Raw genomic sequence first — 24,166 nt, forward strand, 5'->3', positions numbered from 1 at the left:
AGCTCCAGTTACTCGGAGCCTCATGATGATAAACACGAGTATAATCGGAGCTCTGAGGAAATGTCAGGTGCAAAACAAACACTTGAAAAGTGCACAAAAATTACATGATGTGTATTTATTCCTGGAGCCTTAATTATGGAAATGCAGTTGAAGCCCTCTTGAAACTGAAGCTGTTCGGCTGTTTGTGTTAAATTGCTGTTTTCCTGCTGTAAACAGTCAACTGAAGCAATATGTCTGACTGTGTGTGTGGTCTGGGCTCAGTCTGAATCATCATCCCAGAGGACCCTCATCATAAATAGTGTACGTATTTAAATTCAGTGTATGATGATATTTTATTTCAATGAGAAAAATGTGTTTCATGGCAACCTGGTGTGCAAAACATAACTTTGTACTTTGTTCAGAAGTTATTGGTATTAGACATTTAATAATATCTCCTGTGCAATAACAAAACCTCAAAACCTGGTGCCTACATTACCCACAGAGCGACATCATTTATCAGACGACATGCAGCTTCTTCTGGATCCACATGAGACTATGAGACGTAAGACCTGGAAACACACTTTAACGTGTAAAGTTGGAGAAGTTACCCTTTAAGTACACACGAACAGTTGAGTCAAATTAAACATCCCTTGTCATTAAAAGATTAAGAAGTCAAGCTGGTGGGCAACTTATGAAAGATGAGATCAACTTGATATGGTTATTATATCGTTATTCATTATAACTGAGGAGGACGTCTGATAAGATGAGAACGATCTCCTGGAGAAGGAAAATGGGTCATGAAGCATCAAAGGACTGCGTCAGGCGCTGAGAACAGGAGACAGAGAGAAGTCTATTGAAGATTAAAGACTATTGTCACTTGACACAAAGATACATATCTGCGCTCATTTAGTTACGGTCCTAAATGTCTAAACACGACCTGGTGTCTGTCCTGTAATCTTGAACGGCGTGTCATCACCAAAACCCTCCACAGTAAATGGAAGTGATGAAGTGGAGCCTTTCTGTCACATCAGAGCACAAAGGGAGAGATTCCTCCCTCTGAAACCAAAGAAATCCAAAGGAAAACAGGTCAATCTGTCACCGCTGAGGACATCACACGAAATGTTCTTTTTCTTTCTACTTTGTTATTCTGCTAACCTCCTGCATCCCTTTCCCCCGGGGGAGATTAAACATCTGAGGCTGTGCACAAGTGTGTGTGTGTGTGTGTGTGTGTGCAGCCCCCTCTTTCCTACAGTGAAAATCTAAAATAGTTTTGCAAAGTTTGAAAGAGGGTTTTTTCGAACACTGTAGCGTTTCTGGCCTCCAAAACACGCAGTCTTCTCTCGGTTGCTACTTTTCCTCCTCCTCTATCTGTCTCGAATCAGTCAGTCGGTGTCACACTGAACGGATGAAGCTCGCTCTGCGCTGACGTTTGTTTTTGACACATGTGTGCTTGTGTTTGTATGAATAATTGCATATGTACTGCATGTGTGTTTGTGTTGGAGTGCTTTGTGTGTGTTTACCCCGGGTATTAATTTGTTCCTACGGCAGTTTATACAGTTTATACATGTATATAAATGTTTGTCCTTGTCTGTACTAAAATATGCCGACCACACCTGGACACATAAACAGCATGGCCGCTTCACATCATTTACACATGCTGACCTTTTCGTCAAAAGCATTATAACTGAAGAGGCTCTTAGAAAGGGAACCAAAACCTTCAGTTTATTGTTTTTGTTATTGTTTAATTCATTACTTTCATCGTGACGTGACATTTCTCTCTCTCCTTATCTTCTCTTTTCTTTCTGTTTATGTAGTTTGCCACATGCCTTTTATAAAAAAAAGTACATTAACTCAAAAGATTACTTATAAAAGTACAATATATTCTATATAATCTACGTGTAGCTGTTAATGCAGTTGGAGCACTTTTCCTAACTTTCTTTGCTTTGAGTTTAATTTTACCATCATTGTAGAATATATTGTAAAAACACATTGTCATATTAAAACATACATTAACGTATAATTGTGTGCCTGAGCAGCATAACTTAGAGATGTAATATGTAGAAGTCTGCATTAGAATGTATAAATTCAACTAGACCTTTATAAAATCATATATTTTGTTGAGTTGTGTACTTTCACTATTGCAAATGTTTCCAACAGTGTTCAAACCCAGAGAGACAATAAGTTTACTCAAGAGAACGTTACAGCACACAAACAATACGTTGATTGTTGCTGCAGTCAGGCTGATAAACAGGAGTGAAGATAAATGGCTCCAGATCAGAGCACCATCTTTATTCCTCCACTGTTGGTTTTTGTTTGTGGTGTAGTTATTTCCTGTATTATTATGAAGTTCCGTCCTCATGCGTCATGTTTGCTTTTCATTTCCTTTTTCTGGCTTTTTTCTCCTCTCCACCCGTGTTTCATTTAATAAGTCCTGTCTATTGAAGCGTGTGTTTTTTCAGTTTGTCAGTTCGTCTGTTCTGTTTGTCACATGTTTCCTGTTCCTGTCTGTATCCCTGCATCAGTCCTGTTCATCGTGTCCCCAGCTCTTCATTGGTTTGTACTTGATTTAGTTGTTTTTTTCCCATTGTTTTTTGTACCACTTGTGTCTTCTGCCACCTGCCTTTTGTTTCTTGTATTTTATTTTTTTTTGGATAACATCTTTCTTTATCAAAGCTTGCTTTCTGTTCAGTTGAATAAAAGGAACACTGCATCAGACATGACCTGAAACCTGCGCTCATTCATGTATTTGTTCTGTTATCTTACCAGCACAGATGACAGTTTTGATATATTATAAGGGGATATTCTCTCTGTGGAGATATAAATATATATATATATATATATATATATATATATATATATATATATATATGTATGTTCAGTACATTCTCTTTCTCACATTCAGAAGATGGGTTATCAACACAAAGGCAAAGAGAGAGGAGATGAAAGGTGATGGTGAACAATGAAGAGAGAAAACAGTTTGGGGGAAACTCATCCTGAATTCCTGCTTCAGCAGAAACCCAGAGGGACCAACGAGTCGTCAAAGACAATGTTTGCAGTATTGATACACAAGGATATGGCTCAATTAGAGCAGGGAAACACCTCCTGCCTCTAAGGGCTTCAGTATATGTACTCAGTTCTGAATCAGATTCTCAAAGACAGCGCTGTGTGCATGTGCCAATATATTATAGTGATGATAGAGGAGGTGGAAGATTATAATGAAGTGGAGCTGCGGCAACGAAGGAGAAGAGATGATGTTTGTGAGGTTTCTCCCTCTGAGCAGCAGATCAGGGGGAAGGAAATGCACCCCAGCCAGTTTGATGATCTTCAAAAACGAGCGACTCCTTTTTAATCAAACTTTAATCCCACTGAAAAACCATCCTGAGGAGGGCAAATATTCAAATCACTGTCCTAATGTTCTTAACATAACAGCTGCAGTCTCGAGGCAATCCAGGCGATGCTGGATGTCATCCAGTCATTAGAGCTGTAAAAACATACGGCAATCTATTTCTAATCACCGACTAATCAACCGTTTATTCACGGAGGTCCGTAGAAAGGGAACTTCAATTAGCCTCCACTCAACAGAGCTCGCTGGATTTTTCTGGCCTGGGCTCGCACATAACCCGATGTGAGCTCACTCACAACAGGGTTTTTAAATAATTACAGACGGCTGACAGGCATGCATGCATGACTGACTGACCAAAATACCCTCCAACAATCGTACAGGAAAAAAGCTCCCGTAAAACCAAGAAACTGAGCTATTTTTAACCAAAGAGGCTGCAAAAACAGAGATAAGGGCAAATGGGGAGAATAAACACCTTAATTAGGATTAATCAGACACACAATATTGGTCTTTGGCTTTATTGGGGAAACTATTTTTGATCCTGAAATAAGGTTGCCCCAGCCAGGTGCTGGGATACAATCTGACTTGACAAAATTACTAGTTACCTCATAGCTTACAAGGTCACCAAAATCAACACTGCACAGTTAAGATAGGAACATTAAGGGGAGACCGTGCAGCTAATAGGGTAAAACTTTTAACTAACAGAACACATTTAAAACTTCCCTGATTACTTTCAGAATTATTTTCTGGATTACAACTTTTCTGAAATTTAGGATGAATATGCAAAGAAGTCATTGTTTAATTAGAATGCCGTCATTAGCACACAAATCCAAAAACTGAACATTGAATAAAATAATTGAATGAGGAAAATAAGGAGTGACGGTGTTGTAGTTGTGGGCAACAAGGCTGCCAAGCTGGTGACCGATGTTCAAGTGTGCATTTCAACATTTGTAAGTGTGAGACCTCGGGACAATTTCCAGTCGTGTTTGTGGCGACGAATAACATGTTTTGGACGGGAAGACGTACAATCTCAAAGCTGTGTTTGTGTGACCAGAACAGGTATTTTAAGCCAAAACCTGTTTAGGATGATGTTGCATCCTAAGACAAGAGAGAAAATGGAAAATTGAACCTAAACGAACGTAAAGTTTCAACATAGAGAAATGTAAAGTTTTAAATTTTCTGTGGTTTAGCAGAAACGTACATATTTAATCTGGCGATTGATTGACATTTATGGTTTAAATTATGAGAAAAAATAAATTCTGATTAAATTAACTAATTCTAAACACAAACAAGGCTAAAAATAAACACTTTATATACATTGTGGACATTTTCTTTCCAATAGTCTGAAATAAGTCATTTTATGGAAGCAAAATAGCCCAAAATCTCAAAATTGACCAGTGCATGAAAAACACGATGTTTTCACCTGTTGTGTCTCCCCTGAAGACTCGTAATGAGGACTTTATGTAAGCCACACTGAATAATAAGCAGAAGGAGGAAGAAAAGACACTTTTTGGAACTTCTGTCTTGCCCTTGGAGACTCTGTGTTGAGCCTAATTGGTATATTTACACAGAAAATGAAAACTAAAATTAAAGAAAGTTGTTTTTGCGGTGTTTCTGAACTACATAATGCATAATGCAACAGGAGCTGTGTGCGTGTTGGAGGCTACGTTAAGCTGCTGCCACTGTGAACACAGTAATAATGTGCCACAAATAACTGAGTAGCCCGACAGACAGAGCGGACGGATGAGCAGATGCAGCCTACAGGGTCGTGTGTTACGGAGGTTGGCAGATGGATTGACTAAAGCAAAAGCATAGTTAATAGACCTCATACATATTCACATGCCGAGGATTATCTCAAGTTATTGATGTTAAAGTTTAGAGAAATAGATGGAGGGCAAGTAAACTTTATTTTTCATCAAATGCATGTTAGTGAGCTCCACTCTTACATATTTATTTCTCACAGCTCAAACTAAAAAACAAACAAAACAAAAAGGAGTACAGTCGGTTTTATCTATTTGCTGACTGTTCACAGACAACTTGTTCTGATGCTTGGTCAGTGGCCTTGTGCTTCAAAATATGATGCTTGTTGTCAGTTTTGCATGAGCAGGGCTACAAGGTCGAATAAGCAATAATAAATATGTATTGTCCGGTTAGACTTTAAAAATGAAGCTTGCTGACAAACAGTTTACATGTGATATGAGTTTTGGACTGTAATTAAGATTGTCAAACTGTTGCTGTTCTGTTAGGTTTAGGTAAAGATCACACTTTGGGTCAAAATAACGACATTACGTAAATTGCAAAAATCTTGTTCGGTATGTACGGTAACTTCCGTAAAATAACTTAAAAATAAAAAACTGACTCTCGGTCACAAGCAGTATACATGCGTACTCCGGTGTCTTGAGGGAAAGTCCAGTTTATGACTGGTCCAACTGCCATGAGCCATCACAAGTAAAATGAATAAAAGACAAAAAACAGGCAAAATCAAAGGAGAGAAAAAGTAAAGCAAAAATGGAGATAAATAAAAGAATACAATCAATAACAGGATCATAAGAAGACGACATCACATCAGATAAATTTAGAAGATTAAAAGATGAAAAAGCAGCAAAAAGAATTGCAGAAAAACAGTAAATGGAATATAAAGATTAAAAGATTAAAAATCTGTTTAAAAGGGTGACTTCACATTAAAAGTGGGTTTTAAGAAGTGATTTAGAAGAATTTATTGATTCTGCAAGACTCATCTCCTCAGGTAGGTTGTTCCAAAGTGGAGGGGCCCTGACGGCAAAGTAAGTTTACAGGAAAAACCTTGTGTATATAAATTGTGAGTTTAAATTTAGAAATTTGTGAGAAAAAAAACAAAAAAAACCTCAGAAACTCTCTCACCTTGTTAACATAAACATCTGGACATGGAAGTGAAATTGCCGTGAATTGGGCCTATTCAGAAAAGCACTTTTGGCTTATGTGCATCAGGAACTACAACACAATAGACAAACCGAAGGTTACAGGTGATTTCTGGTCTGGATGCTGATGATAATAATATGATTCTTGGCTGAATCTGATTGCAAACTATAAGCTGATTAGGTCATCCACTGCAGGCATGATACACAACAGAAAACTGGGGGTGAAGAGGTTGATCCAACCTCTTAAGTGAAGCGATGTAGTTTATTGACGAACGGAGATGGATTAATGGAGCCGTGGTCAGTTTAAAAAAAGAAGACTGGGATCAAAGAACGTCTTCACCCTGCTAACAACATTAACAACAGCAGTGTGAATGTTTATTTTCCTGCCGTACAGCATCATGAATCACATGTTCTGTGCTCTTTTGAGACATAAATATCACCTTTCTTATTTTTTGTTTTCATGATGCGGCCTCCCGCCTGTCCACATACCGTTCAACGTCTACAAACAGAGGAACTCTCCACAGCAGCCTGCGGCGCAAAATGAAAAGACACAAACTTTGAAGTGCAGCCCACGTTACATTGTGCACCGACGTCCTTTCCTGCTCAACTGTCAATCAAACCCTGTACACCTGCCTGCCCACTCAGAGGCTTACAGGATGAAGGAGAATTTCTAATTTATCTCTGAAGCGTCTCTTAAACACATTCTGTGGACTTTGACTAATGATGTTCTGCTAATGCTCTTATTCTGGTCAACAATATGATTGAGTTGTATTTTTATAATCTGTGTGGTCATTGGATTTAATCACAGACTCCTGCCCCAGTGGGTTACCACAAGGCTTTTTCAACTTATAATGGCTGCAGAAAAGATCACTGTGACGTCTCAGACACTCAATAATTGGAGATGCACCCACCGGCTGAAAGCAATTAAATTGCTACTTTCTTTGTTCAGAGAAGCCGCTGGCACCGAGTAATTGGACATGACAGCTGAATACCAAATACTTTATCATTCCATATTTTTCTCTCCAGCAATTCTTATCTGATCAGCTTCTTTTTGGCAAATTTCATCAGTTTATATTTAATCCCAATTTTTTAAACCTGAAATGACTACAGTGTGGCAGCAGGAGCCGTTACAAGCCAGCAGATTCACAAGTACAGACTAAATCTGTGCACATCCTCCTGGCGTGTGCAGTGACACGTGCATTATTGAGGAGTCTGTGGTATCCTGACCTCACACAGAAGCTCCTGGGCACCAAAAGCTATGAAAACTTTAGTGAGAGATTTAATGGGTGAATGAGGGGGGAAAAAAAGAGCCTGACGGAGGTGAAAACTGGAACGTCGAGGTACTTGAGCATTTCTGTTTCTACTCCACTGCATCTCAGAGGTATTTCATGTGATTTAGAATTACAATTTTTCTAATAACCTGAAGGATGAAGTGTTCCTTTAATAAACTATTTAAAAACCCTCTTGATTACCTGGAAAAATGTATCGTCACAATGCTAAACAGGGCTGTTTTTCTGAGCTCTTGAAAAGTCAAATTTTCAGAGATATAGACCAAACATAGAAGGATCCTATTGGATGATGTGCTGCAGTATGACCTAACTGAATATAAAGTAGTTTAAAATGCTTTATTTTAACATGTTTTGGGGACAAAAAGGTTTGGTCCAGTAGATGGCCTCAGCTGGCAGCTGCGAGACCGGCTGCAGTGGGTGCAGCATCATCCTAGGTTAAAAACTGTGCCGGCATATGCTTGTTGTTGCCACTGCCAGGCTCAGACTGTTATTCTGCACATCTAAGAACAATATGGAGAGGATAGATAGAGTGAGTGCCTGAAACAGAAGACGTTATATCTTCAAAGCCACCAGACTCCATTGACAAAAACAGTAATTTAACCCTCACAGAACGTTTATGTTGCTGGTCTTGTGCTGCCTCAATCATTCACTTGGTGTTTTAAAAGGGGTTAAAATAACTACTGCATTAAAGGTGCTGTTTGTAAGAAAAGTTGATTTTTCAAGTCTCATCTCCAACTTTTTAAATAATGTTGCTTTGGGATTGTAGGACAGATCTGCCTTCATCAGTAGTAATGTTAATCTTAAAAACACATTGCAGTGAGTACTTTTGCTACTTATTTTTAACCTGAGTAATGTTTTTGAATTCAGGACTTGGCGTATTTTCCCACTGTTGTGACAGTACTGGCAGGAAGAAGCCTGACAACCAGTTCAGAGCCACATAATATAAAAATAAATATTTACTGGGAATCCCAAATCTCTCAAATGCCTCTTCAATGACAGTGAAACTGAAATATGCTTCTTCCATTTACTTCCCTCTAAAGTTTCCCAAATGAAATAAATGGAATGTGTATAAAGGGGCTTCAGAGATGAAAAACAACAAGGTGTTATTTATCCATCTGGATTGTTTTGGAGACATCAGCTGTAGAGATGTCTGTCTTGTCTTGAATATCATGAAACTAAAAGGCACTTTAGCTGCTCAAAGTGTAAAAAGAATGCAATCGAAAAAAACTTAACAGCCTCTGTCGCTTTCCAGAAATCATGACCCAGTTACTCGAGGTAATCCACAGACCTTGCCGTGAGCAATTTCATGCAGGAACTATCTTCTTTCTGTCAAACTATAAAAGCAGAGTGCCGTCTAGTTACATTATATTTTAGAGAAGGCAAAAAATCTCTACCAGATGAGAAAAAAAGTATGTTTTTCTTTTATTTTAGGGTGACCTTCCCCTCAAAGTAAAGGATCTAAACGCTTCTTTCACCACTGGTGTTAAAACTGCCTGTAAAAATGACCATACCTCAGTTAGCTATAAGAGCTGCTTCCTCCCCTCCGCTCACCTTTGTTTTGCATGACTCAGCCTCTAATGACTACTCTGATATAAGCGGTTCGTGTTGAGGGTGAGTGACCACGCGGCATCAACAGGAGCGTGTCCTGATTAATCATAATGTAATCTGATTGAGCCGTAATTAGAGACGGAACTGTGAGAGGTTTGAAAAATAAAAGCACGGAGGACAAACAAATACTTAACAGTCGGACGTGTATCCGCTGTTGTTATTTTTAGCATTCATGATCATAAAAAGGACATGAAAATTAAATATATTACAAGCATCGATTTGTTTATGTGACGCTGAGAGTGTCAGATGAGTGGTTAAAACGCAGAGCTTTAGAGCGCTTTAATTTTTAAAGCAACATGCTGGAAAATGTTCAAATTGAACCTAGATGGAGACATGTTATCATTCCTGTCTCCAGCTGGACGTCCATGTCTTTCCATCTGCCTTCCATCTGCATTAACAGACTCGTCATATTTTCCATCTGCTAAGTGTCTTTTTCCATACCTGGGTCAGTGCTGGCAGACAGACGTGATTAACTGCAACAACATTCTTCCTCGAATTATCATACAACTAAATGCAACCAGCTAATCTATCACTGTCACAGCGGGGCCGGTATGAGAATAATTCAACCAGTCCCAATTAAAGATCACCATGTCAACAGCTCAATTTCTCCTTTTCCCCGTCTGAAGTCGTCTCATTTTCTTTTATTCAAATTATTGCTAAGAAGGCCTATCTACCCTCTTTCAAGCTTTTCGGAGGTGATGAGGTGACCGCCGTCTGTGCTGCAGTGTCACCTCCCTGGGAAGTGTTTCTGGAGGTAATTAGACAAGCCTGGCAGTCTGATATAGTGATTCACTGAGCTGCACACCCAGCGGTAAATATTTGAACATGAATTAGGATGTATTGAGTGCATGATGATATCTGAGTTTGTGATTGAGTCACACGTCGCCTACTGAATGTAAACAGCTTTCCGTTGCAGCAAGCAGCTTAGTAGGTTCACCGCAGCTGACGCAAAATGTCTCGAGTTTCACACGTCAGAATGTATTCCAATTGATTTCTATACGTTTGCATAAGATGTGAAAATCGATTATAAGACTCTTGGGACTTGCTTGACTTAACTGCTCCATCACAGCAAACATCACGTCGGCAGATGCGAGCTCAGTTCGGACTTTGCAAAATCAATCCGCGCTTCAACTGCTTGAAATTCAGTCAACATCACCGTCATCAAGTCTATCATCAAAATGTTCAAATACATGCAAATACAATACAAATTAGGCCTACAGTCATGTCATACAGACAGAGTAGAAACCTACAAATAAGCACAGTGAAACATCAACTTCTCCTGCTTGCCACGACCAAATGTGTCCGTGAACACAGAACTGGAAATGTACTTTCTTTATCGTCTCACTACAAAACCACAAGAAAGAAAATCGATGTAAATGAAAATAAAACCAATTATGTACGTAAACAAACGTGACATAATATTAATGACAGTTAAAGTAATATCTACTGACTCAAGAAGGTTTCAAGAGTTGGCTCATGGATCGCAGTGTCTGGATATGAATGGAAAACAAGGGCTGGCTGGAAGGAAGAAAAAATAGTTTGAGAATTCAGAAAATCTTCAACGTTCATTCAGAAACTGTCCCCAGTACCATCTGGATGGATCTCAGAGTTCATTGTGTCTTGTGTTAGGAGCACAAAGTAAAGATCACATCATCCAATTACTTCAGATATTTCAAATATCCAACTCTTTCTTCTGAAGGAAGGCTAGATATTTTGTTGTTCATAGTTTCTTGTCAATAGAAGCTTATTTCCACATGTATATATATAAAACCTTTTTACACAGAAGAGATTACTTCTAGCTGCTTCAGTTTCAGTCCTGGTGTTGTTCATGTTGGCTCACTGTCATCACTTACTGGGCCACTTGATCAGAATTGATCCATGCTATTATTAACATCTGTGATTTTCCTTTGTGTATTTGATTTCTGTCTGATTTAAAAGGAGGGTATTTGCTATTTGCTTCCATCTCCATCAATAGGCTGATTAGAAATGCTACAGACTGGCGTGATTTTCTGTTCATTAGCGTTTACTGTGTGCTACATTGCTTCTGAATCGAAGTGAGACATCCCTGCATTGAGTGGTGGGTAATGGTGTGGTGACCTGTTGAGGGAATGTCTTTGCCCTTTTCTCATTGCATGCTGGGAGTTGATGTGAACACTACAGCATATTGACAGGAGAACAAATAGTATCATGAGTTGAGGGGCTGTGGGAGTACAAATGTATTATGGATGTCATTAGCTTGAAAGGGCACAGATGGACATGCAATTTCTCTGCATTAGTATCTGTGACATGCTGCGGTATACTGTATATTGTAACAACAGCTGTAAGCTTGAAACCCCTGGTTAGTGTTAACGAGAAGGCTACCAAGCAAGAGACCATTGTGCGTGATGGTGTTTCAGTATATGTACGCATGACACCATCTGATGTTTTTAATAAGAAGTGTACCATGCAAGAGACTGTTGTTCACGATGGTGTTTAAACATAGCTAAGAGTGAAACCACTGGATATTTTTAACGAGAAGGCTGCCAAAAGCAAAAGACTGCTTTAAGAGACACTGTTTTAGCATTTGTAAGTGTGAAACCACTGGACACTTTAAATGAGACCGTCAGCAAGCAGGTGCAATGTTTGGGATAATGTTTCAACATTTGTAAGCGTGAAAGCACTGGATATTTTTCACGAGATGCTGCAAAACCAGAGACTACTATTTGAGACGGTGTTAAAACACATCTAAGCATGAAACCAGTGGACATTTTAAATGAGATGTCTGCTGTTTGAAATGGTGTTTCAACATATGTAAGTATTAAATCTCTGGATGTTTTTAACAAGAAGGCTACCAAGCAAGAGACCACTGTACCAGACCAGTGTTTTAACATTGCCACTGGCTTTTTAAGGAGACCTCTGTTTTTGTGCCTAAACCTAACCAGACCATAAGCACAACATGAAATTGCAGAAACCTACATTGCCAACATTTATTCTAGCAATTGGGTTGTTTTCACTGAAGATGACATACTGTATTTAATTTAAATATCTTTGAATGCAGAGGAAAGGCTGCCATGCCAAGTCAGTTTGACACGAGCGTTTTTTCTCTGTGAGAGCTTGTAAAGTGTAATGGGAAGAGGACGATTCTGTGATCCGAGGAAAGGACACACAGAGACATGTACACAGACACCAAATGTCATTTGAACTGAATTAGAGATCCCCAGTGGCATCTTGGCCAAGATGCAGCTTTTCCTCAAAGAGGAAGCAACTGTGCTGATATTTGACCTCTTCTACTCAGCTGAGTGATTTTTGACATTTTAATCTTTCACTCATCCACCATTTCTTTCTCTTTTTTTTTTGTTTTTTTCTGCGTTTTCTGTTTTCTGTGAGGATTGAAACAAAAATTCTAAGAAAAGTGATCAGATGTTGTTCAAAGATACAATTTCTGTCCAACAACCAAACTAAAGGAGAGAAACAACTATGACTTTCATCCACATCATCATCTGTTTTATTTATACTTCAACATCCAATCATATCCATGCAGGTGAACAGAATAACCTGACACTTCTCACTTTCCTGTTCTGATACCAGCTCCCTCCTCCTCCACCCCAACCTCCTCCATCCGTGCTATATTTTTGGTATAGTTGATGTAACTAAAATTGTGTAATGTTTGTGTATGTTTATCAACAGGGGGATTAGTTCTCCAGAAACATCGTCACTGCTCACATTCTTTCAGATCTCCCTCAGAGAGCACCAAATATAACTAAAGCCATATGCTCTAAATGGTCAATGGTTTGACAAAAGTGGCTCTGACTGAACTACACCTAGTTGTGCGTGTAGTTTTCCTGAAATGAAAGATAACTACAAAATCTCTGACTGCTCTATTTCAGTTTCACCTCTAAATAAAGCAGTTAGATAATATAAATGTTATGTGAAGGCTTGTTTCATGCCACAGCAGACCTTGTTGCAGTGATATTGGTGAGATGCCAGATCTTAGCATGAGAAGCATGAGAAGGTCTCCTCGCGATTACGTTTTTTTATTACTGAATTGCTTTCGTATTTACATCTTGGTGACATAATGGCAAAGTAATCATATGTAATATCAACGTTTTTTTCCCCCCCGTTCCTTGATTGAATGAAACACTACTTTTATGTACCTTGCTGTTGTCGCAGGGACGTGGTCGGGGTGGATGGTGGACATACAAAGGACTGTTACACCAATTGTTAATTAAAAAATGTATGTCTTAGCTGACTTTTTCTGTATTAAAACAGATGGTGACTTTTCCCTAACTTTAACTAATTGCTGCCAGCGTAGCCATGATCACAAAAATGTTGAACAATAGTGTAGTTTAATTTCTCTCCCTTGTCATCTCATTGCTGTTGTTGATTGTGTAGTTGATGTGGCTATAGTATAGTATGTTGGTGCCTGCTCTAGTGTTAAACTTCCAAAAGTTTTGTAAATTGAGTATATCTATTTGTTTCAAGTTATCCCGGCCATTAAAATTGACAAAAAAAAAATAAGCAAAACTCAAGAACTCCAAGGATAAAAGCAAAACAAAGTACAAACCAAGAAGCAAAGTACAAACCAGAAATAATGCAAGGAATAAGGAACCAACAAAGCCAGGACACACGATGGGAAGAAGGGACAGGAAGACACAGGAACACAAGGGCAAAGCAGAACAGACGGACGGACAAAGAGAGAGGAAGACGAGGGCTTAATACACAAGGGGTGATTAATTGACAGAACACAGGTGAGGAGCAAGAAGGGCGGGAAACCAGACAAAGGGAGGAAGTAGAAAGTGAGACATGACACTTCAGAACCACAACTTAAACCATGTCATCTTTTGAAACACCTGTTTAATGTTTCACACCATTTACGCTTATTTTATGTACTGTGTAAACCAAATCTACCCAACAGAGACATGTCTGAGTGTGGGTAAAGTCAAGCTGCCATGGTCATTGTTCCAACTGGTACTGTAGGTCTCCAAACTAACGTAAGTGAAAGTGTTGTAATTAAGATATGACAGCATCAAACAGGCATTTTAGACAAAAGAAATGAATACATCTTGAAATAACATCAAGAAAAAACAGTAAAATGTTATGTAAAGCATGACAGGAGTAGTTGACTTTTCTCACTGTTTCTTGCAGCTTCGTGGACATATACAAATGTGTCGTCTGCATACACCAGGATTTCCACATGGATTGACGATGTACACATTGAATAACAGAGGCCCCAAAACAGAGCCTTGTGGTTCTGTCATGGTTCAGGCTCCCACTGATGACAATTCATTATTCATCCAAATATAAAGAGTGCAGTCTGTGTTTGGATTTATCCACTTTAGAGTAATTGCAAGCGTTGATATTTAGACTACTTAGTGAAAAGTACTTGCTAAGTGAATATTAAGGTCCTTATATAGGCCGAGCATCACCGCTCTTTTGCCAGAATTGATGCTGCAGCTTGGTTTTTTCCACTCCTACTATGACATAATTGGCTTGCGACCAAAGCGGTATGAAAGGGATCGAAAAGCAACAGTCTGTACTTCTCATGAGAGCAGAGCCAACACTGTTCATGAGACTACAACAAACCAGCCCGGGGTCAGACTTATTAGAGACCTGCTTAATTGGGTTCCCCTAAGGTTGATGACAGTAGGGGAGTGGGGACTTATGAGCTATCTCAGTGAGGCAGCGTGATATTATAATTAAGGTTTTATTGTTTGAATACAAAACAGTTTGATGATCATGAAGATTATTTCATTGTTATGATGCCAATAACTGGCACTCAAATCGTAATAGCAATGAAATCCTGTGGTGCCAGACGTCTTTTACAGAGTGCAAAGATAATATTTGTACAGGCACAAAAGATGTGTGTTCATGCCAGGAATGTACAGCTTTTGTTCTCTGCTATAACTGTCTCTCATCCCCATTCGTTCTTTCCTCTCCCTCACTCACTCACTCGCTCTCTTTCTCTGTTGTCGCTCACCCAGTATCTAATCAGCTGTTGGAAGGTGACCAAAAACTTGGATGATTGTATAGATCACAAGCCAAAAATACTTACTCGACTGTGTCCTCCCAGCTACACCAGTGTCTCTGGTCCAGCTCCTGCATGTCCAGTCTGAATTTGTTGAGGCAGAACTCCTCAATGGCGAACTCGTAGTGGGGTCCACACGCCAGTGCAGACGCACACTGCGACACTGCCGAGTGCAGGGAGAGGAAAGAGAAACGTGGATGAGAAAAAGGCAGAAAATTCAACGTAAACCAGCTTGCTTTGAAGACTAAAGTGGGGTGACAAGCTGCCATGACCTTAAATGGTTTCGTCTGTTTTTGGGTCAATGCAACCCAAGATGTTTCCCCATCTGTGGGGCATGACACATAAACACCATCTGCGTCACAGTTGTAGCTGTGTAACTACTCACAATATTACAAGACCCCGAAAACAACTCATACAGTCGGGATTATGTACTGAACAGGAACATTTCTTTCTAGATTTTTTCTTCTTTTTGTCAATGGACCACACGGCGGCCATTTCCCCCGGACATCATGCTAAGTGGTGTTCCAGGTTACAATAAATGGAGGGAATCTGACAAATTGTCATAATTTTACCGCTTCCTGATTGATAATGAACAGCAAAAATGATGGGAAGTGAAAATCTGGAGAGATATCAGGACATATTTCAAGGTAAATCAACATAATTGATAACCTGTTTGTAAATTAATCTTAAATATCAACACACATCTTGGAAACATTTTATTTCAACCTGGAAGTGAAACACACTGAATGAAATTAAACCATAATGTTAGCTAGGAAGTGGTTGAATGCTTACGTTAACTAATGGGTCATCAAATATATTGTTTTACCTTAAAATACAGCCTAATGTGCCTCCATTGCAGTTGTTGATGTATCCAGAAATGCTAAAATTATAATTAATTTGTCAGATTTTCTATGTTTATACAACTTACAACCTGAAACACAACAGCATAACATCCCAGAATTCCCATAAGAGGAAAATGGCTGCCATGTGACTATGGTCTAATGCTTTAGATGTTGAAAAAGGAAGCTTTGGACTTTTATCTTGAGGACTGTGTGTGCTCGCTTTATTTAAAATATGCTTATCTGCTCTCCTGCTGAGAGTTACATTAGAGGATTGATGACTTTCATGTACAGGATGTGAGCAAAATATGAAGAGCAGGGTTAGCTCGACTTCATCCACAGATTAAAACATCCGCCTACCAGCAGCCTTGGAGCTCACTTATTAACCTTTTACCTTCTATAAGACAGAGCCAGGCTTTGTTTTCCACCTGTTTCCAGATGTTATGCTAAGTTAAGATACTCATCTCCAGGCTGTAGCTTCAAACTTAGACGAGTAGCATCAATATTCTCATCTTACTCTTGGCAAGAAAGCGGATAAGCATTTTCCAAAATGTCAAATGGTTCCTTTAAAATATTAAGTCAGCAGCTGTCTGCATGGGTTTCATAATCCCAGCAAATTCTTTAAAGTGAGCAAACCTTCTGTTTCGTAATATAAAGGCAAATGCAAAGTGAATTTGCTCTAAGCAACACAAACTGAGGATGGAAGAAAAATCTTCTTTCTGGGTTTATACTGTTTCATATGGCAACATGAATATATACTTGAATTTCAAAATATATTTAAATAAATAACCAGAGGAGAATGTCAGCTTTGGGCTTATAACGTGATAAATATCTGAAAATCAGTTGCTTCATCCTGCAGAGCTATGACTGTCATGAGGCAGAGCTGAATCATTTGCATCAATGCATGAATACGACCAGACTGTGACATTACATTCAGTGTTGCTGTTGCTGAGTACTCTACAACATTTTCTGTTGTAATAAGGAACATATCAATCAAACAAGTAATCCATTACTGCAAGAATTTCACCGTATTTCCCCTGTTCCCTTTGTTGCCACTCAAAACAAAACATAAAATCCCAGGTGCATTCACACAGTGTCTGTTACTCTCCTGCTTTTTGGCAGGCAGTACGCAGCCACCTTTGGATGTGAAGTGCAGTTTTGTCTGGGCAACCCAACCCAGAGGCAGAGGTGAGCACGCTGTTAACCACTCCTGCCTGACATGCACCACTCGTCACTGCGCTTCTCGCTCAGTTTGCAGCTATAAATGTATGAAAAAGGCCCCAAGAAGAAGAAACACACTTCCAAATATCATTCCTTTCCTGACATTTGCCAACTGTATCACTTGCCTACAATCTGCAGACTGTAGTCCATCATTTTATTCTTCCTCTTCTTCTTTTTAAACGTGCTTTAATTAAAAGTTATTTTACCTTCACATCCTTGTGTTATTCTATTAATCTGTGGAAATATATTCTATTAATCTGGGTTATATGAGGGTCGAGTCGTTGGGAGTTGGCCACTCGCTTATACCACAGAAAATCTCCCTTTTTTCTATTGCAGGTATGCTTTTATATTTTGTAAGCGTTGACCGTGTTAACTGTTTACTTGGTTATATGAAGCTGCGCAAGGTCGTTTCCTTTCATGTACTTCAAATGATTTGAAATGAACTTTTTTAATACATTTTTTAAATTGAATAAAAAAAAAACTATGTTCAATAGAGTCAATACATTTAAATGTAGACGTGGATCCTCTGAACAATATAAGCAGCAACATGCGCAAGGAATCATCGAGGGGGTTTTAATTTTTTGGTAACGCTAAAGTTACTTTTCTCAGTTGGTAATGCTGTAACACAACAAGTAACTTTTTAATGGCAGTAATCTTTCAATGTAACTAGTTACATTCAAAAGCAGTGCTACCCAACACTGGCATCATTAATATACAGCGCTTGTCTCATCTAAAACACCCTGAACATCCTTCTTTTATGACTTCCTCCTAACTCTCCTCTTCCTGTTCCCCTGCAGCCTCCATATACTTGCATGGCATCCTTTTGTTTTTCTCGCTTATTCCCAAGACACTCGTCTCTCTCTCTCTCTCTCTCTCGTTTTCTTCATGAGCGGCTGTTTCTCATGTTTTTGTCTGACTGAATCTGTACACGGTACACCTCCATTCATCCCCTTCCTTTTTGAACTCTTACAACTTCTCTCTCTCCTGCCCCCTGAGAGTTTGTGGAGGAGTGGACTGATCATTTTGTGTATTTCTTGCTCATTCACAATCACTATGTCAACTGTATTATGTATGCAAATGTGTATGTTTATATATGGATGTCATACTGCAGCGGGGAAGGAGGACAGAAACAGATATGAAAAGAAGAAGAAGAAGAAAAACATTTTTCTCCAGAATAAAAGGTTAAAAAACAAACGTGTTTACGTTTCTACAAAGACTCCAACTCATGCTGTGAAGAGGGAGGATGAAAAGGTTTATCTACTCGTCTACACAAATCTGATCAAACACCGTGATCAAAGATCAAGATTGTTTGTGAAAGCCACAGACATAAAAGAAGAGCAAAAGAGAGAGAGAGAGAGAGAGAGAGAGTTGCCGATTTATTTTCAAATCAGATTTTTGTCACAATCTCTTTGCAACAATATGTTGACAAATATGCTGTTTGTGACTGACTTCAAACAAGTTTTTTGATCTGATGGCTCGTCCCCATGACATCTTCTAAAACCTTTCCGAAAATGATTCATGTGACAGTTCTCCGATCTGCCATATGGTTGAGCTGAAGTTAGGTTTAAGCAATGATAGCTGGTTACATGGAAAACATTTCTTCATGATTGAAATCATTCTGATGAGATTCAAACAGCTGTTTACATGGACGTGAAATAAAGTGACCCTATAAGATGTGTGTTTACATGCCCCAAATAATTTAATTGAATTAATAGAGCTTTATTGACATGCGCAACTTTATTGAGAACGTTTTTTTTCATTCATTTATTCCACCTGTTAATACAATTTTCAAGCTGGACCCACATCTAGTCATTAGAGGATCTTTACAGCTCATCAAAAAAGGTGACCTTGGTGTCACGGTTTCACAAAGGGGACCCAAACCCAAACGCAGACACACAAGAAGTGAGCTGTAACAACAAAAGCTGAAAATCTAAATCCAAAAGAGCAGCAACAAAAGGCAAGAAAAGAAACTTAAGAACTCCAAGGACTAAAGCAAAACAAAATACAAACCAGAAATAATGCGAGGAATAAGGAACCAACAAAGCCTGGACACCCGATTAAAAGAAGGGACAGGGAGACACAGAAACAAGAAGAAGGGCGGGAAACCAGACAAAGGTAGGAAGCAGAAAGTGAGACACGACACTTCAGAACCACAACTTAAACCATGTCATCTTTTGAAACACCTGTTTGAACAACTCTTTGCGAGCCTTTCGACCATCAACAGTCCTTAAATCTATCAAGATCCACCACAAAAATGTTCGTTTAGTCTGTTGGCCACAGACCAGCTCTGTTTTGCTACCGCCATGTTTCTGTCAGAAAATATATATTTATTTCAGCCAGAGAGAAACGATGAGGAAAGATCATGGTTGTGGTTAGAAGGAGCTATTGTTGGTAGGGAGCAGGATGTAACAGTGGTCACCAGTGTCAAAGTTGGTCACTTTGTACACACATCCAATCACCACACCCACCACACAAGGTTTTAAAAACAATATCACACGTCAACAATACTTTCTTCTTAGAGACAACAGTCATTGTCATTTGGGTTATTTTGCCACAAGAGAGACATAGTTTGAAACCCCTACGTTTAATGACAGCCATTTTGGATATGCGCCGACTAACATCGTAGTGTAAATGTGTGTAAAAACAGTATCCCTGGTGACTGCAGGGCCCTCAGGCCGGCTCTCTATATCCACATAATAAATCCATCCATGTGAGTGGGCTCACTGAAACATGCTAATGATGGCTCAGTTGCATGTATATTGATGCATCAGAGCCTGAGAAATTAATTAAGTACATAATGATGACAGCAGTCTGTGCACTACAATCTAAGTGTCAATTCTGCACCAAACAAAAGAATAATGGAGGATAGTGTTCAGTAACACTGTAATAATAAGTAGTAACATTTATTTTCATCTGCCTTTTAACTGAACACTTTCTTATTAAATGTGGAGCACTGTTTCACATCACCACCACTCTAATCTTATCCTGCCAGTTTGCTTATCACACGGTTTTAAATAAAGGCATGCTGCCAGTACATCATATCAGAAGGCAGCAGCATTGTATAGCCAAAGCCTTCCCATGAGTGTTTAGTGTAGCAGCAGAAGATATACAGAGTGAATGTGGAAACTTATCTAGTAGTCAAGCGGAAAAACATATTTCTTTTGCAAAGAAAATCCAATCTTTCCTCCTGTAACTCCACCACAATTTTACAATGAAACAGCCCATACAGTCTGAAAAAGTGTTTTTTTTTGCTTTTTTTTTTTTTACTTCACATGAGTCATCTCATCCAATCACTTGCATGAATCTCTCTGTTTTCAGTCGATGTTTTGTACCAGACTGGAGGGAAGGTCATGATTGACTGAGGATTTTCTCATTTCCTCCTGCATCCATATATCGATTCGGAGATGAAACTAAAAATAATGCACAGAGGCCGCGTTTCAACCCAAGAATAACTCATGTGCAGTGCATGATGTGTGTGTCAGGGTCCTGAAGTTTGGTCTGAGACGTGTCTGACTTTCTGCCTATCCCAACTCAAATGCAGGAATATATATCAAAAAGCAAACGTTTCTGCAAACTGCCGATATGTTCATGTTTTAATTTTACAGCAAATAAGTTTCTCATTCTTCAACCTTGTCTCTGCAGAATTAAACAGCGTTCCCAATTATGTAGGGTTGTAGTCAGCATTTTAGAAATACTGAGGTCATGCATCCTGGCCCCATTTGGGGGGTTCGGGGGCGTGCCATACCCAAAAACCCATACAACTAAGTAGTTTTAGCAATTCGAGGACAAGACATTGGCGTCCTCAGTGGTAGCTACAGGCCTGGCAGAGGTTGGGAAAGATTGTGGTTTTGCTAAAATGTTGAACATCTTTGAACACAAACTTTTTATGTTTTAATCTCCTTGTATTCTGCAAAACGTTCTCCTAGCTGTCAAAACAAAATCTCTCAAAAGACTTTTGTCCAGAGACTTTTTGGAGGAGTTTTGGAGTGAAGCCCTCAGAGACAGTGCGCTGGGCTATACAAACTTGACTTGACTTGACCCGTGTGTTAAGGCTCCCTCTGTAAATACAAACAGGCTCTTAGTCGACTTGTCTGGTTCAATAACACTCAAGAACAAGAGACTGTACTTGAAGTCATTCTTGTAAGTAGACAGTGACCTTTGACCTGGCACATGCTGCCTCGTCTCCTCTCTCTGTGGGGGGGGAATCTCCCAGAATGCACCTCTGTCTGTGTAGAAGCCAATCCAGCAGCTAGCTCCAGGGGGCTCTGTGTACTTCATGTGTGTTTGTGTACATGTGTGTTAGATAGATTTGGACGATCTGTCTATTTATAGTTATGCTCTGTCTTTATCGTCATCCAAGAAGCATAACACCGTGTCCTGACCGCAAGGAAACACACTAATCTAATCTCACGGCAAGACAAAGTGATCTGCACATCAGGGCCTCGTTACTGAAAGAATTTCTCTATTTTGATTGTTTAATTTGTTTACAAATAATAGATGAAAGATGCAGCGACCGTGTGTTTACATTTAGTGTCTATTTGCATGGAGATTTGAGTGTTTGCGTGTGAACGTACATAGAGTTGATTCTGACAACCACCCAAAGGATATTAAAGGACATTTTCTCCCACAAATAAAAATTCAGTCATTATCTACTAATTCCTGTGCCAGCGGAAAGTCAGGAGGGAAGTTTCATAGTCACCAAACCATTTCTGGAGCCGAACAGCAAAAAAGCGTTGCATCATTATCCTTAAAACACTGAAGTCGATGGGGACTTGTTTTAAAATGCCAAAAGACATCTGAAAAAAAAAAAAAAAAAAAAAAAAAATTAAGTCTCCAGAAGCCCAGAAATCCCTTTTTTTTTTTTTTTTTTAACTTTTCTTAATGCATAGTTAAGCTTGTGCACACTTCAGATGGGGTGCATGCCAAAGCTTTTAGCTTAGCATCTACAAGATTTTGGCATTAAAAGGGTGTAAATAACGTATTTTCAAATCAATTCAAGCTTCTTGAGACTTGGATTAAGCCCAACAAGCTGTATGAAGCCATTTTAATTTCTTTGTTTTGAGTTTGTTTGTTTGTTTTGTTTTTTTGTACGTTTTTAGAAAAAATCCCTGTTTACTTCAGTTGTTTAGGAGAATGCTGAAAAGCTCCAGAAATGTTTTGTGGACTATGAAACTTCACACTTCAAACTCACTTTCCATACGCATTAAGGTGAGATAGACTGAATTTTAATTTTTGGGTGAACATGTCCTTTAATTTCTTTACCACATTGCCCTCTTGAATGCCTCAAAGCCCATATTTGCACATTCAACATTTAGGCCCGCACACACACACTCCTATCTTAAACTTCAACAGGCGTTGATCTGCTGCAGTTCCATCACGCTGCCAGATATTCAAATCATATCTGGAGCCTTTCCAAAAAAACAGCCTCTGAGGTTACGCATGACATGCTGAGATGCTTTGAAATAAACAGAAACAAGCACAAGATGTTAAAAAAAAAAATGTTACACGGGAAATTAGTCTGAAATGGAAGCAAATAGGGCAAGACGGAAGGCAGATGAAATATTAAGCTTCTACATGCATATTAAAAGTGACTACAGAGACGCAGCAGACGTGCAGCTGATGTTGAGATTCAAGACGGATGAAATCAAGGGCTAAATATAGATGAGGCGGGGGGAAACTTCAGGGATGACACTTCACAGCACGCGTCAACTCAACTTTTTTTTGCATTCTCGAACACTGACTCAATCGCTTAATGCAAATGGCGTCACGGGAAAGATATTACAACATTTTTCAGTCTCTTTCTGAGTCTTTTTTTAGTGGGGTAACTTTCTACAGTTTGCAGGTCAACCTGTTTCAGGAAGAGGAAACTTGAAGAAGCACGAAATAGCAGAACACTGTCATTAAAATTGAAACAGCTGATCAGTAAAGATGATTCGATTAAAAATGGTGTTATTTTAACTGAGGCTCTGTCATTTTTTCAGATTTCTGGGGAAAATACAAAGACAATTTCCTGCAGGGCCTATAATCTGAGAGTAAATACGATCCAGAAGAGAAAACCAACAGCAATGAATGTTCTCCGTTCTCTTTCTTGTGCTATTCACTGAAGTCAGACCTTGTTTTTCTCATGAATTTCTAACATGTTCCTCGGCAGCATCCCACAGTAATGCACAAAGCAGCAGGGGTTGGCAGAGCGAGCGCGCTCCTGAGAGAAAGAAATGCAAATTTTCAATGTACTGCATGATGACGATGCCTTGATGAAGGAGAAGATTGGGGGCGTTTTGAAAAAGTTTTAGCCGTGGCCTCTGCAGCAGGCGGTTCAGTCTTTATACACTTGTCACAGAGGACAAAGAGTTAAAAAGGAGGGAAGTTTTCTCTCCCTGCTGCCCAGTTCTGAATTATTTTCTATCTCCCATCTCCATCCTACGACAACCCTGTCACTTTCACGCCAAATCCCACTCCAATCTTGAGTAACTATTTCCCCTGATGATGACAATTACAAAGCTTCTACTAAAATAACTTGAGCATCTCTAATGAGTAGTTATTAAATATATTATGCAATTACTCTGAAGTTTCCTCTCCAGGCCTCCCCCACCATCATTTAGCTCTAATTTGCAGAAATAACAGCAGCATAATGACGATCAGATGATGACAACTAATCCCTTCCAACTTCTTTGGATTTCCATTTCCATCCTGATTCCCACCAACACAATGAAACAAAACTCCCATTGCACATGTGTATTAATTACATTCTCTTCCCACTGTCGATGTCACTGGTCTCCGTTAGAGGCTCGTCTCATGTCAGTGGTGAGGTGAGGCCAAGGACACAGCACAGAAGTAAAAAGAAAGACATCTATATCCACGCTTTTTTCTGTAGCTGTCGTACCAGTTAAGAAAGCACATCTTGAATATGTGTATTAATTTGGACTTTTGTTTGCTTTCAGTTCTTTTCATTTTAGACTTTACAAGCACGAACAGCTGTTGAGTATGTT

At 39.2% G+C, this 24,166-nt stretch overlaps 1 protein-coding gene across 1 annotated transcript in view; it reads right to left on the reverse strand.

Annotated features, from left to right (window-relative positions):
* ramp1 (receptor activity modifying protein 1) overlaps positions 1 to 24,166 on the reverse strand; it is a 62,674-nt gene that overhangs the window by 8,746 nt on the left and 29,762 nt on the right. Inside the window, exon 2 of the mRNA XM_084361210.1 lies at positions 15,145 to 15,280. Coding sequence (XP_084217336.1) covers positions 15,145 to 15,280 — 136 coding nt within the window. The remainder of the gene's footprint in view (positions 1 to 15,144; positions 15,281 to 24,166) is intronic.

This window comes from Pagrus pagrus (genome assembly GCF_965226575.1).
Source record: "Pagrus pagrus genome assembly, chromosome: 9".
Taxonomy (NCBI): Eukaryota; Metazoa; Chordata; class Actinopteri; order Spariformes; family Sparidae; genus Pagrus; species Pagrus pagrus.